At 48.0% G+C, this 14,765-nt stretch overlaps 1 protein-coding gene across 4 annotated transcripts in view; it reads left to right on the top strand.

Annotated features, from left to right (window-relative positions):
* SUPT20H (SPT20 homolog, SAGA complex component) overlaps nucleotides 1-14,765 on the top strand; it is a 121,304-nt gene that overhangs the window by 41,859 nt on the left and 64,680 nt on the right. For all 4 annotated transcript variants that reach the window (XM_033947989.1, XM_033947990.1, XM_033947988.1 and 1 more), the window contains 4 exons: nucleotides 1,260-1,399; nucleotides 2,770-2,929; nucleotides 3,033-3,089; nucleotides 5,670-5,741. In XM_033947989.1, coding sequence (XP_033803880.1) covers nucleotides 1,260-1,399; nucleotides 2,770-2,929; nucleotides 3,033-3,089; nucleotides 5,670-5,741 — 429 coding nt within the window. The remainder of the gene's footprint in view (nucleotides 1-1,259; nucleotides 1,400-2,769; nucleotides 2,930-3,032; nucleotides 3,090-5,669; nucleotides 5,742-14,765) is intronic.

The following is a 14,765-nucleotide window of genomic DNA, read 5'->3' as shown; positions in this document are numbered from 1 at the left end:
CCTCTTACTCTCTGTTGTCCCTAGCTTCTCTACCCACTCACGTGCCTCTACCTCTTTCCTCTTCCAGCTCATGACCCCAACTCTCCCCCGTGCACATTACAGCTCATCTCCCCCTCCCCTCACACATAATGTACATCATTACCCCATCTCTTCTAGCTTATTTCCCTCCTACATCTTATCCACTGCAGGCTCTCCTTACTTTCTCTTTGGGGTCCTTTTTACAAAGGCGCGGTAGTGGTTTAATGTGCAGAATACCGCGCGTTAAACCGCCTGCCGCCCTAGTACCTAACGCCTTCTTTGATGAGGCGTTAGGATTTTAGGCTGCCGCGGGGGTTAGCACGTGATGAAATGTCCTACGCGCTAACCCCCATAGCGCACCTTGATAAAAGGAACTCCTTGTCTCTCATGATAACGCCTTTCTTCAGTTTCTCTCTTCGAACTTCATCTGTTCCGCTATCTCCCAGTTCCCAACACTGCAGCCATTATACAATGCAGCCCTCTGACCGTGATTCAGATGCAAGTTGCTGTCCCAACCTTAAGCAGTGCGCAGCCATAACAGAGTGTGATCAGTGTGGTGCTTGACATTTTGTACTATTTAGTCTCCGGACTGGCCCAAGAGTATTTGACTCATTAGTCAAATCTTCAGGTTTGTGTCTTCCCCCCTGCGGCCTAGCATCTCTCCTTCCACCCCCCCCCCTTCCCCCTCCAGTGGCCAGCATTTCCCTTCCCTGCTTCCTCTGGAGCAGCAGTCATCACATCTAAAGGAGACTTTGCATGACCAGGGCTTGGCCTTAAGCATCTGTGCATGTCAAGGCCTGCAGGGTTCCACCCCCTCCAAATGTAATGTTTCTTAAGGGATGGGAATACAGCAGGCCTTGAGTATATGCAGATGTTCAAGTCCTCATACCAACCACCCCAAACCTCCTTTAGACACACTAACTGCTGCCCAGAGGAGATAGGGAAGAACAAATTATGTGGTGGTATAAACTCTATGGAAATTTTGCACATGCAGAATCACATAATTCTCTAGAGTGTAGCTAATATTTTCTAGCCAAGGTATCATCTTTTCCCATTGACTATGTTGTTGCTTTGTGAATAAGCTGAGTTTTTATCAGGATAACATGGTACACCTTTTTTATTTTCATGATACAGAATTGTTTATCACAGTGCTTAGACCTCCCATCCATTCAGTAAAGTGCTATCTGTGTTCAGTGTGTTGGAAACTTTTTTGTTAATTATGATTGCTTTTTGTTTAATAGGAAGACAAGCTTCTACTTGAGAGCCAGTTAATCCTGGCCACAGCAGAGCCCTTGTGTCTTGATCCATCTATATCTGTAACCTGCACCGCTAACCGACTTCTCTATAACAAACAGAAGATGAACACTCGCCCAATGAAAAGGTAAAGAGTAGCCTAATGGTTAGAGCAGCCCAGATTAAATCCCTTGTGATCTTGGGCAAGTCACTTAACTCTCCAATGCCTTTAAGCTGTCTGGGGACAGCAAAATATATACACTTCTGGGATGTAATTGGCCTTGAGCTACCACTGGAAAAGATATGATACAATAAACTTTCCTCCCCTATTCTTTGTTAGGCATTTCTACTAAATCTACATGTATTTTGAGGAAGATGGCTTTCTGTTTCTACAGAGAAAAATGGAGTTGAAATTTCAATTCCATCTGTTCTTGTCATCTTGCACAGGAAAAAGAAATAGAAATAGTAGGTGGATTTGAGAGCTAAAGGATGTGGGTGTGCAGACACACCTGCAAGTGAATTGAAATTAAAGAGAAAAAAAAAAACCCCAAAATATTAATTTGTGAAAAGCCTATGCATTATTTTCATACAGATATCCACACCAGAAAGTTAAGAATAACAAAAATGTATTTTAAAATTTCTGGAAACCATATATTTCCTGAGAGATTTCTGAGCTGGCCTAACAGCACCTGGAAAGAGTGTTGAAATTCTGGCTGGGTTAGCACATGTTGTACTCGAGTACTCGCTCAAGGGAGCATTTCATCTTCACTGATTGAGCTGGCAGAGCTGACGTATTAATATAGACTGATGTCCTGTGACACATTCAATTTCCTGAGAAATGTTTTTGAGGGGTTGTATCAGAAGACAGTTGTTTCCTCACTGATACATGTCAGAAGCAAGAGCAAAAATGTAGCAGACACATACTGCACGAAGCAAAGACCCTGCGCCTGAATTGATATAAATATCCTCTTGCTTTTCTCTTGTGTGCTTTTGCATAGTTAATTATGCAAAAAGGATGGAAAGCCTTGAATTTGGAATTCGTGCTGAAAGTATAGGGGGGGACATTCTATAAACAGCGATGGAATTGCACCTCAGGAAGTGTCTATCTTTGATGGCGGTGCAATTCTCTAAACAGCCGCCGACAATGGCACCATTTAGAGAATCCAGCAGCTAGTGTTCAATTTTGGGTTCTTTGCGTATGTTCTTATTGAGCATATCGCAACAAAACAAAGGAGAAAGTCCAACTTTGTCTGCAGAAAAAACCAAGCAGGAGAAACAAACAAAACTGCAGACTATGTACAAGATGCAGGCAAAAATTTATTGTACCAAAATTAAAATGCAAATCAGTAAAATAAAACCTTTTTACCAATCAAGGGTCTCTTGATTGGTAAAAGGGTTTTATTTTACTTATTTGCATTTTAATTTTGGTACAATAAATTTTTGCCTGCATCTTGTACACAGTCTGCAGGTTTTTTTTTTGTTTCTCCTTATTGAGCATATCTCCATTGCATATTGTAGATGTCTGAAGAGATATTCCAGGTCCTCTCTGAACAGGCATCAGGAAGTGGCTCATTTTCCAACACCACCACAGTTTAGACTGCTTGACTACATTCAGAAGAGGAAAGAGAGGAAACCCACCCAACCACAGTTTGACCTCAAAATCTCCAAGGCAGGAAATGTAAGTACTCTTGATGATCAAAGCTTGTCAACTTGAGTTGGTTTGACTGTCGTCGTCTTTTTTTTTAATAAAATTTTTTCCCACAAAAATTTATATTTTACAGTGTGTCACAATGTGGAAACAGAACCCTTGTTACTTAACTGCACCATCAGAAGTGGATGTAAGTTTAATTGCTTCTTTTTATGTATAGTGTATGTTACTAACCTTGAGTAACTTCTAATTGAGATGTTCTGATTTCTGCCATTCCCAATATGAGAGGTGTTACTTGATTAAACAAAGTGAGTTTGTGTTTGGTCCATCTTCCCACTGGGTGTTCAGTGATCACTGAACAAGTGGAGACTGGAGGGGCGCTTTTAGTAGCCTTTTTAGGAGGCTGAAGCTTTCGATGTTGCTGTTTGTTTAACTGAGGTCACTCGCGCACACTAGGGATATGACGTTTAGGAGCAGGAGATGTCCTAATTCTGTGTTGTGAGCATTATAGCTTGAGGGGGAGCCATCATCTGGGACAGCAGAAGAAGGAACAGTGTTCCCAGTGGAGGGTGGGCAGTCAGTGGTTCCTTAATTAGGCTAGGGATAAAGTCAGTCCTATAATTCTCTAACAGTTTTGCATACCATTCTAGTAAATCTGCCCATGAGACAAAAAACTACACTTCTCCCTCCGTATTAGCAGTTTCAGCCATTGTGGTTTCGATTATTCACAGTTTTTAGCTTGCTGACTCCTCCCCCCAAATTACATCAGTTTGCATAGAGAAATCGCTGATTCCAGTTGTTTACAGAGAAAATCGCTGATTCCCAGCACTTTTTTCACCGTGTTATGCCTCTCCTTCAGGAACAGGCCAGGTCTCCCACCATGTTATTTTGTGGTTTCACCATATTCACGATGGTTTTTAATAGAAAACAGCGAATAGCATATGAAAAAGTTATTTGCGGTTTTTCTGTATTTGCAGTTCTGTTAATCCCCTATCACAGCGAATGCGGAGGGAGAAGTATATAAAACTATACTAGCTGATGGCACCATGCTAAGGAGCCCTTTTAACCCTTGAGATACAGGGAAAGATAAACCATCCTTGGCTCGGATGGGATATTTACCCTGTAGAATCTATCTGTAGCTCAAATAGCAAGCACTGCCTTGACATTCCAAAATATAAGAACTGGCAGAGGCATCCTTTTGCTCTGCTAGGGTTAGAATGGGTATCTCCTTGATTGAATCTTAAAGTTAACCTGGTGAAACCTTGGAGAGGAACAGGTTTTTTAGTCAAGGAGGAGGATGCCTTCGTGTACCTTTTAGTCAGAGACATTTAACTTGGAATACCCCTCTATAATATCTTATGAGTTTGGAGCCCCTGTGGTTTATCGTTACAGAGGATACAATATTTGTTCTTATGGGTTCCATTCTTTTAATTCTTCCTTCAGCAGTGATTGGATGAAGAGACCAAATCTGATTCTGGCTTTTTTCAAGTGGGTTGGACAGAGGAACTCCATTGATATCTCTGAAGGGGTATTTTTCTCAGGAGAGGAAAGTTTGTAAGATCCCGCTTTGGATGCCCTTTTCGTCTTGGAACCTGAACTTAGTCCCAAGGGCTCTGACTTCCCTTTGTCATAGAAGTCATAGGAGCCATTTCCATATTTGCCTTAATAGTATCCCTCTGTTGCCTGAATTAAGGCTCATCCCTTCAGAACAGGAACCACCAGTCTCAGGATGGTCATAGGCTTCTGAATTTGGATAGGCCATGTTGATTATGAATGTGTTTTGAAAATAATGCAGTGGTCTCTAAAGCATCAATTTACAGAGGCATAAAGGAGGAATCTGATGCAGCAATAGTATGCAGGTCTCCCGGCTTCCCGCCTTTCTTTCCTATACGGATTGTAGTTCTTCCTCCCTTTCCTTTCTTCATCTTTTGCCCTCACCATTCTCTCTTATTAAGCACTCCCCTCTCATTATAATATTCATATTGTACACCACTCAGATACTTTATGCTAGATGGTATATCAAATACCTAATAAACTTGGGAGCAGATGAGCTCATTGATGAGGATGCAGGAGTCCTCATAGGCAGAGTCCAAATCTCATTTTAAGGAGACAATATCAGTGTAGAGGCCATGCCTCCATTGCATTCCTATTGTAATCACTTATTCTTGGACTTCAAACCAAGAGAGTCTTAACCTTGAACACATGAGTCCTAAGAGCTGTCCTGACTTCCTTCTTATCTTGTCTAGGTTATCTGTAGGTTACTAACCAAGGAGAAAGGTTTGTGGTTATATCAAGTTAAGTGATATTTTCAAAGCTCAAGCAGAACAATTTTTGTTGTCATCTTCAATGGGATTTTCAACCTGGGTTTTTAGCTTTAGTATGTATATACTGAATTGCGGAAGGTAGCAACGTTTGCTGGCAGGGTTACATAACCAAATTGTCTGGATTGGTCTAGCCGGTCTTTAGGAAAGGAAATTTAACATGTAAGTGTAAATTTCATTTTGATTTCCATGATAAAAAAAAATCTAATTCTTGCATGACTTTTATGACTAGTTTAAGATAAAGATACATTTTACTGGGTACCATTTTGTAAAAAAAATTAAAACCCTTATGTCTAAAGCTGCATTTTCTTTTCTTGTTTTCATGGTCAGCTTTGCTGAATGTATGTGGAAGAATTCATCAGAATTATTTCAGACAAAGCAAGTGTAAAATTGATAGGGCTCCTCATCTGTACATTTAATTCCAATGTTGGGTTATTTTTTTTCTTTAGGTGGAAAAATATGCTAAAGTTGAAAAATCTATCAAACTTGATGATTCACAGCCACCTGTTTGGCCATCAGATGTGAGTAAATTTAATAATGAGTGTAAATTTGTTTTAATCTCAGTTTAGGCATGCCTTTTTTCTAGGTTAAACTGCATTTAATGGAATAGTACAAAGACAACCCTCACCTTTTTGGGTGGAATTTTAGGTGGCAGAAGATGGCTTGGGATAGAGGAAGTGGATTTCAAATCAAAATGAACAGCAGTTAGCTGCTCAAATAATACAGGCCGTCTTTTACTAAGCCACAGTAGAGGTTTCTACCACAGAGCGCTAAATGCTCCGACACTGCTCCAACGCTAATAGGAATTTTGTGAGCATTGGAGCATGTAGCACTTCGGGCCGTGGAAACTTCTACCATGGCTTAGTAAAAGGGGGGGATTATGAGGTTTAGCTGGTTTATTTTAAATTGCAGGAGTATGAAAATATCCAGGGGTCTTATTTTAAATTGTGACAAGGTGAAGAAGGGATGTGAGGCCTGTAATATTGAGGTCCACTTTCAACTATTTTGAATTTAATTATTATTCCCAAATCTTAATTTAAGGGAGATTACAGTAGATATTTTTCTGTTCCTGAAGGACTCACAATTTGAGAACAAAAAACATCACAGACAGCCAAAAGGGGATTTAAACCTGGGTCTCCAGGTTTTTAATCCACTGCTTTAATCGTTAGGCTACTCCTGTGCTCTGCATGTATATCTCTGTCATCATTTTTATAGCATGGACATTCCTATGCTGCCATACAGATGCTGGATCCCGGAGGATGGTGTCTTGAGTTCTGAAGCCTTCCAGCTAATAGTGCAGACTTGGGGTCAGCCCCTCATGGACCTGATGGCCACGAGTGTCAACGCCAAAATGCCCCGCTTCAGCCGAGGGGCTGGATGCTCTGGTTCAGCCATGGCTGACGGAGGGTCTTCTGTACATGTTCCCTACGTGGCCATTAGTGAGTAGAGTTCTTCTTCGCTTTGTTCGGCATCCCGACCTTGTGATCCTGATGGCCCCGGACTGGCTCAGGCATCCATGGTATGCGGATCTGGTTCGTCATCTTGTGGCAGCTCCTCTGCTACTGCCTCTCTCGACCGACCTTCTGACTCAGGGCCCCATTCCGATGTTCGATCCGGTCCCTTTTGTCTTACGACTTGGCTCTTGAAAGGGCTCACCCAGGTAAGAAAGGTTATTCAGATAAGGTGATCTCCACTGTCTTGGGGTCCCAGAGACTTTCCACTTCTTGGGCTTATGTGTGTGTTTGGCGTCTATTTGAGGAGTGGTGTGCTGCGTATTGAGTGGTCTCTTTTCGCACTTCTTTGCCTAACATCTTGGAGTTCTTGCAGGATGGCTTGGACAGGGGTCTGGCTTGGTCTTCTCTCCGAGTTGTCTGCCTTTCGTGGTTTGATTCTTGAGGGCGGCCAAATTGCTAAAGCCTCCCCGTTTGGCCGTCTGTTCCATCTTGGGATCTTAATCTTGTCTTGTCCGTGCTGGTGCGCCCACCTTTTGAACCTTTGGATGCCTATTCATTGAAGGACCTTACTCTTAAAGTGGTCTTTCTGGTGGCCATTACTTCTGCGAGACGCGTTTCAGAGCTGCAGGCATTCTCTTGTAGGTCTCCCTTCCTGTAATTCTGTAGGGAGCGGGTTGTGTTGCAGTCTGTTCCTTTCTTTCTGCCAAAAGTGATATTGTCTTTTCATGTCAATCAGTCTGTAGTCCTCCCGGTGTTGGGTAGTCTTGAGGGCTCTTCGGAGCAGGAACAGTTGCGCAAATTGGATGTCTGCCGCGTCCTTCGCTCTTATGTTCAGCGGACCCAGGAGTTCAGGAAATCGGGTCATCTCTTTGTCCTCTTAGCGGGTCCTCTTAAGGGGGATGGCGCTTCCAAAACTACAATTGCGTGATGGATTAAGGAGACTATTGCTTCTGCATACCTTCTTCAGAGAAAGCCTGTTCCATAGCAAAGCAGCAGATGAATCCAGACTAGTGGGATGAATCCAGACTAGTGGGTATAGCTCACATCGACCAGCAGGTGGAGATAGAGAACTGATTAACAGTTGGCCTTAAAGCCTGGTGTTCCTCTTGTTACTTCAGTTTTGCTCTATCTCCCAGCAGGAATGGAGCTTACTCTACTAGCTCCTGGATTCTGGCTGGGGCCGGTTTAGGTGGTGTTCCTGTGGCTTCCTCTGTTGAGACTCTGTCTCTTCAGTAGGACAGGGGTGCCTGGCTGATCGGTGCCGGCTTTGGGAGCTACACCTGGGCCCTCCCAGGTCCCTTCTCCACCCTCCCCTCCGTTGGTTTGAGCGGGTTCTTGGGCCACTGCAGGAGGTTTGTGCTTAGGTTTCTTCATTCCAGTAAAAAAAAAAAAAAAACCAACGACTTCCTGCTTGTGCTGAGCCGTGCTGTGTTCGGGTGGCTTTCAGTGCGATTACCAGCTGTTACCCGACTGCAGTTAGAGCGGGGGACCGGTTGGTGAGTAACTTGGTTTGCTGTCTGCCTCCTCTTGCGTTCGTTGGTCGTTCGGGTCGTTCCGGCGGTAGCGGGGGGTGGGCGGAGTCGGCGCGGCGGCGTGTTACCGCGTTTGTGAAAAAAAAAAAAAGAAAAAAGTTTTTTGTATCGCCGTTTTTAGCGATGGCAGCAGAGGCTACTCAGCGGTGCTCGCACTGTGGGAAGCGCCGAGCACTGTCGGGCTTCTGCTCTGCAGGGTGTGGGGATACACCGGCAGAAGATGCCTTCCTGCAAGCGGGTGAGTTAGACATCTCCCGTATCAGCGGGGCACGGTCGACTTCCCCGGGCCTCGAGGGCGACTCGGGGGGACTGCAAGGCTCTGCCGCGGCTGAGTGGAGGTCAGCAGCGGTCGGGGAGCCAGGGTCGCTAGGGGACGGCGCGGCTGCGCGCCCTAGCATTGATCAGGCCGGTTCTTCTTTAATGGGGGTGAGTTCCTTCTCCCCGGAGTTTATTATGCTATTGCACCGAGCTTTTCTGCTACAGGGCTCGCAGCCGGCCCAGTCGGTACCGGCGACCTGGCCGTCCCTCCCTGGGCCTTCTACCTCCACGGGCTTATCCGGTGCGAATGCCGGCCCGACTACGGGGCCTGTGCTGTCGCCTGGGCGGTCGCAGGGGGCGAAGAAACGCAGACTCGCGACCGTGGACGCGGAGGGTAATCTTCCCTTATCACCTTTCTCCCTTCCTGAATCATTAGAGGAAGGGGAGGTCTTAGATTGGGAGGCAGAGGATCCCCCGGGCAGGGAAGTTGATGATCCTTCCGCGCTCCGGCTGTTTCATAGAGAGGAGCTGGCGTCCTTGATTTCCAAGGCTTTGCAGGGTTTAAATATCTCTCAGGAGGATGCTAAGGTGTCGAGTAACCCCCTGATGGCAGGTACGCGTAAGCCACCTAGGTCCTTTCCGGTGCATGAAGCCATGCAGGAGCTGATCTCGGCGCAATGGGATACGCCGGAGGCCAGTTTACGAGTGGCAAAGGCCATGCGGCTCCTGTATCCGGTTGACCCGACCGAACTTGAAAAGTTTCGGTTACCTAGGGTGGACGCTTTGGTGGCAGCGGTAACGAAAAAGACTACCTTGCCGGTGGAAGGGGGGGTGACACTAAAGGATGCGCAGGATAGGAAGATTGAATCTTCCCTAAAAATGTCCTTTGAAGTAGCTGCGGTTACCTTACAGGCCGCTATTTGCAGCTCGTATGCGGCGAGGGCATGTTTGCAGTGGTCACAAGGGATGACCGATAATTTAATGGAGGCCGGGGGTTCTGTCCCTTCGGAACTGGCTGATTTGGAGTCAGGCTTGGCCTATTTGGCAGACTCCTTATATGACATTGTTCGAGCATCTGCGAAACAGATGGCTCTGTCAGTGGTATCGCGCAGATCCTTATGGCTCCGACATTGGGCAGCAGATGCTGCATCCAAACTTAGGCTGGTGAGGCTCCCTTTTAAGGGAGGTTTATTATTTGGAGAGGACTTAGAGAGACTGGTGAAAGATTTTGGGGATACCAAAACACAGCGTCTACCGGAGGATAGGGCTAGGCCCCCGGTGAGGTCCTCCTCGTCTAGACCGCGCTTCAGAGATGTGAGGCGGTCCAGGCCTGGTAAACCATTCTTCAGCTCAGCATATGGTTCTTTCTCTGCGGCGAGGCCTAGGTTTCAGCAGAGGAGTTCCTTTCGGACGACGAAACCCTCTTCAGGTCAGCCAACACGTACCCCACCAAGTCGCACTCCGCAATGACGGTGGCTTGGCTCCCTCCGCCCTTCCCTTAGGGGGCCGGCTTTCGGCGTTCCGGGCGGAGTGGGCCACAATCACGTCAGATCAGTGGGTGTTGGACATTGTTCGGGAAGGGTACAAGTTGGAGTTCGCCTCTCCCGTCGAAGATTCTTTCTTGGTGTCCCCGTGCCATGGGGCGGCCAAGGGAGAGGCGGTCCGCATGACTCTTCAGGGGCTGCTCGATCTGGGGGCGGTGGTACCGGTACCCCCGGAAGAGGTAGGCCGCGGGATATATTCCCTGTACTTCATTGTTCCAAAGAAGGGGGGGTCGTTCAGACCGGTGCTGGACCTCAAAGTGGTCAACAGATTTCTCAATGTTCGCCATTTCCGGATGGAGACGGTACGCTCGGTCATTGCGGCAGTGCGACCGGGAGAGTTCCTCACGTCCCTGGATCTCAAGGAGGCGTACCTACATATCCCGATCTGGCCTCCGCATCAGCGGTATCTAAGGTTTGCGATTCTTGGCCAGCACTATCAGTTTCGGGCAATGCCCTTTGGCCTGGCGACGGCTCCCCGCACCTTTTCCAAAGTCATGGTCGTGGTAGCAGCCTCTCTTCGCAAGGAAGGGATTCGGGTACACCCTTACTTAGACGACTGGCTGATCCGCGCCTCGTCCAGACAGGAGAGTTTGTCGGTTACTCAGAGGGTAATATCTCTCCTTCAGTCGTTAGGGTGGATTGTCAATTTTCCCAAGAGTTTTCTGTCCCCGTCGCAGTCTTTGGTACATCTGGGGGTCAGATTCGACACTGCTCTGGGGAGAGTATTTCTACCCCGAGACCGGGGAGAGAAATTGCAGGCTCAGATTCGCCTACTTCTCGGGTCGCCCAGACCTCGGGTTTGGGATTATGTGCAGGTTTTGGGCTCCATGGTAGCGACTCTGGAGGTGGTCCCCTGGGCTCGGGGCCACATGAGACCCTTACAACAGTCGCTTCTCTCTCGCTGGTCCCCAGCTTCTCTGGACTACAATGTGCGTCTCCGATGGAGTCCTCGGGCGGCTCGCAGCATGCAATGGTGGCTACACGAGTTGCACCTGTGGCGGGGCATGCCGTTAGCCACACCGGAGTGGGTGGTGGTGACGACGGATGCCAGTCTGAGGGGCTGGGGGGCCCAGTGCCTGCAAGCATCGGTGCAGGGAGTGTGGTCCTTAGAGGAAGCACAGTGGCCCATCAATTTGTTGGAGTTAAAAGCGATCAGATTGGCGCTGAGGGCTTTTCAGTCCCTGATTCAGGACAGACCGACCAGAATCTTTTCGGACAGTGTCACGGCGGTAGCATATGTCAATCGTCAGGGGGGCACTCGGAGTCCGCAGTTGGCCGAAGAGGCAAGGATATTGTTTCAGTGGGCAGAAGGGCATGTTCCGCTTCTGTCGGCGGCATACATTGCAGGTCACGAAAACGTGCAAGCGGACTTCCTCAGCAGAAATCTTCTAGATCCGGGCGAGTGGGAGTTGTCGGCTCGAGCGTTCGACCTGCTAGTCCGTCGGTGGGGGTTGCCAGAGTTGGATCTCATGGCTTCGTCCCGCAATGCGAAGTTGCCTCGCTTCTTCAGCAGGCGCACGGAGACGGGCTCGGAGGGGGTGGACGCGTTGGCCCTCCCATGGCCTCCAAATTCCCTTCTGTATGTGTTCCCGCCTTGGCCCATGATAGGGCGGGTGTTACAACGCATCGCTCTCTTTCACGGCAGAGTGATCCTGGTGGCTCCGGATTGGCCGCGTCGACCGTGGTACGCAGATCTCGTTCAGCTTTCAGTAGGCGATCGGGTGACGTTCCAGGTAACTCCGGACTTACTAACTCAGGGCCCAATCTGGATGGAAGATCCGGCCCGCTTTGGTCTTACGGCCTGGCTCTTGAGCGGTCAAGGCTAAAGAAGAAGGGCTATTCGGAGCAGGTGATTGCCACGCTTCTTAAAGCTAAGAAGATTTCGACTTCGACCTCCTATGCGAGAGTCTGGAAGATTTTTGATGCTTGGTGCGGTCGACAGGGAATCGCGCCCTTCCATGCATCTCTGGCGGCTATTCTTGCCTTTCTGCAGGAAGGCGTAGAGAAAGGATTAGCCTATAACTCTTTAAGGGTTCAGGTGGCGGCCCTTGCCTGTTACAGGGGCCGGGTGGCTGGCGCGTCGCTGGCGTCGCAGCCGGACGTGGTCCGTTTCCTCAAAGGGGTTCACCATATCCGCCCGCCGGTGAGGCGAATTTGTCCTTCCTGGAATCTTAAACTCGTCCTGGGGAGGTTGCAGGGGGCACCTTTTGAACCCCTGTCAGCGGCCACTTTGAAGGATGTCACGCTGAAAACAGTGTTCTTGGTGGCAATGGCTTCGGCGAGGCGAGTATCGGAGCTTCAGGCGCTTTCTTGCAGAGAACCCTTCTTACGTTTTTCTGAGACGGGGGTGTCAGTGCGGCCGGTGCCGTCCTTCCTGCCTAAGGTGATTTCTTCATTTCATGTGAACCAGAGTGTATTCCTCCCGTCCTTCCGGAAGGAGGATTGGGGTAAACGATTTTTGTCTTTGTGTCGACTGGATGTGCGGCGTATGCTTCTCCATTATTTGGGAGTGACGAATGATTTTCGTAGGTCGGACCATCTCTTTGTATTGTTCGCGGGTAAGAACAAGGGGATGGCGGCATCTAAAGCGTCCATTGCGCGTTGGGTCAAGGAGACGATTGCTTCGGCTTATGTGTTGACAGGTAAGAAAGTACCGGAGCACCTTCATGCTCATTCCACTCGGGCATTGGCTACGTCTTGGGCGGAGTCCGGGGGGATGTCTTTGGAGGAAATTTGCCGAGCGGCCACTTGGTCGTCGGGTAATACCTTTTCGAAGCATTATCGCTTAGACGTAGCAGCCAGTGCGGAGGCAAGTTTTGGCACTGCGGTACTGGCGGAGGCGGCATTGGCGTCCCACCCGGTTTGAGTTTGCTTTGCTACATCCCACTAGTCTGGATTCATCTGCTGCTTTGCTATGGAAGGTAAAATTATGGTCTTACCTGTTAATTTTCTTTCCTTTAGAAGCAGCAGATGAATCCAGAGCCCCTCCCCAAGGGCACTGTATGTGTGTAGGGTGTTTGTTTATGGTTTCGGTTGGGATATGGTTGGTAATTGTATTATTTAGGGGCCCATTTTCTACTGGAATGAAGTTTTGGGGATGCTCATGCTCCTTTCGGGCTGCTTGGGCAAAATGCATAACTGAAGTAACAAGAGGAACACCAGGCTTTAAGGCCAACTGTTAATCAGTTCTCTATCTCCACCTGCTGGTCGATGTGAGCTATACCCACTAGTCTGGATTCATCCCACTAGTCTGGATTCATCTGCTGCTTCTAAAGGAAAGAAAATTAACAGGTAAGACCATAATTTTACCTTCTGGAATTTCTCAAGGCTCATTCCACTTGGTCAGGCAACTTCTTGGCCTGAGTCTTCTCTTGTGCCTCCAGTGATATTTGTAAGGCTGCAGTTTGGTCTTCTCTGCATTCCTTTGTCAGACACTACCGTGTGGATGTTCAGGCGCGTAGGGATGCGGTGTTCGATGAGCGTGTTCTGGTGTCAGCCCTTCGGGACGTTCACCCTTGATGGGTACTGCTTTGGTATGTTCCATCAGTAAAGAACTGTAATGGTCTAGAGAACGACACAGAAGGAGAAATTAGGTTCTTACCTGCTAATTTTCTTTCTATTAGCTTCTCTAGTCCAGTACAGTTCCCCACCCTATCTGTCTTTCTGCAGTGATTGCGGTATTTGTTCACGTGAAGATTTTGCTTTTTCTGCAGGTTCTAGTATTTTTCTAGGGCCGGGGAGATACAAGAACAGCAGCTATGGCTTAGCTGGCATAGCTGGTGAGCTTTGGGGACATTTTCACTGCAGGGTTTTGTTTCTATGCATTTTCCAACAGCGTTACTATGTGTTTGTTGTTTTTATACTCCTGTTTGGAGTGTTATTCCTGTTACATGTTAGTTTTTTTTCTTAGTTCTCCTTGGCTATTTGGCAGACTGGGTTAGGAGGGGGAGCCTCGACTAATACAGTGGTACCTCGGTTTACGAGTGTTTTGCAAGACGAGCAAAACATTCACCAAATCGGCGCCTCGGAAACAGAGCGTGGCTCGATTTACGAGCACACACACACCCCTCCCCCCCCGCCGCGATCCGGCACCCCCCCCCCCCCCCCGCCGCAACCTGAAGTCCCCCAGACCCACACGAACCCGCTTCTTAACTTTCAGCTCTGCACCGGCATGTCCTGTGCATTGGTGCCAGTGCCCGAAGATCGGCCTCCTCTTTTCTGCTGGGCCTTGAGCATCTGCGCATGCTCAAGGCCTGCGAGTTCATGTTCTCTCCGAGATCTCCGGATCGCGGGGGGAGGGGAGGGTGCCGGATCGCAAGGGGGATGCCTTCAGGGGGAGCAATGCCGGTTCTCGGGGGGGGGGGGGAATAGAGCAACACCGCTGGCCTCGGGGGTGGGGGGAACGTATCAAAGCGAGTTTCCATTATTTCCTATGGGGAAACTCGCTTTGATATACGAGTATTTTGGTTTACGAGCATGCTTCTGGAACGAATTTATGCTCGTAAACCAAGGTACCACTGTATACTATAACCAAAGTTTTGGGCTCAGTCTCCACCTGCTGGTCATAGTGAGATAGTACCCATCAGTAAAGAACTGTACTAGTCTAGAGAAGCTAACAGAAAGAAAATTAGCAGGTAAGAACCTAATTTCTCCTTTCCTTATGCTGTTGGCTGAAGGTACAAGTTTTCACTGTGGTGTTTTTAGGGCCCTGATGCAACCCAGAAGGGCAACATTTATCTAAATTGGGCAAGTTTTCA

This window comes from Geotrypetes seraphini, chromosome 6 (genome assembly GCF_902459505.1).
Source record: "Geotrypetes seraphini chromosome 6, aGeoSer1.1, whole genome shotgun sequence".
Lineage (NCBI taxonomy): Eukaryota > Metazoa > Chordata > Amphibia > Gymnophiona > Dermophiidae > Geotrypetes > Geotrypetes seraphini.
The sequence above is the reverse complement of the archived record's forward strand: the minus strand, read 5'-3'. Positions and strand labels throughout refer to the sequence as shown.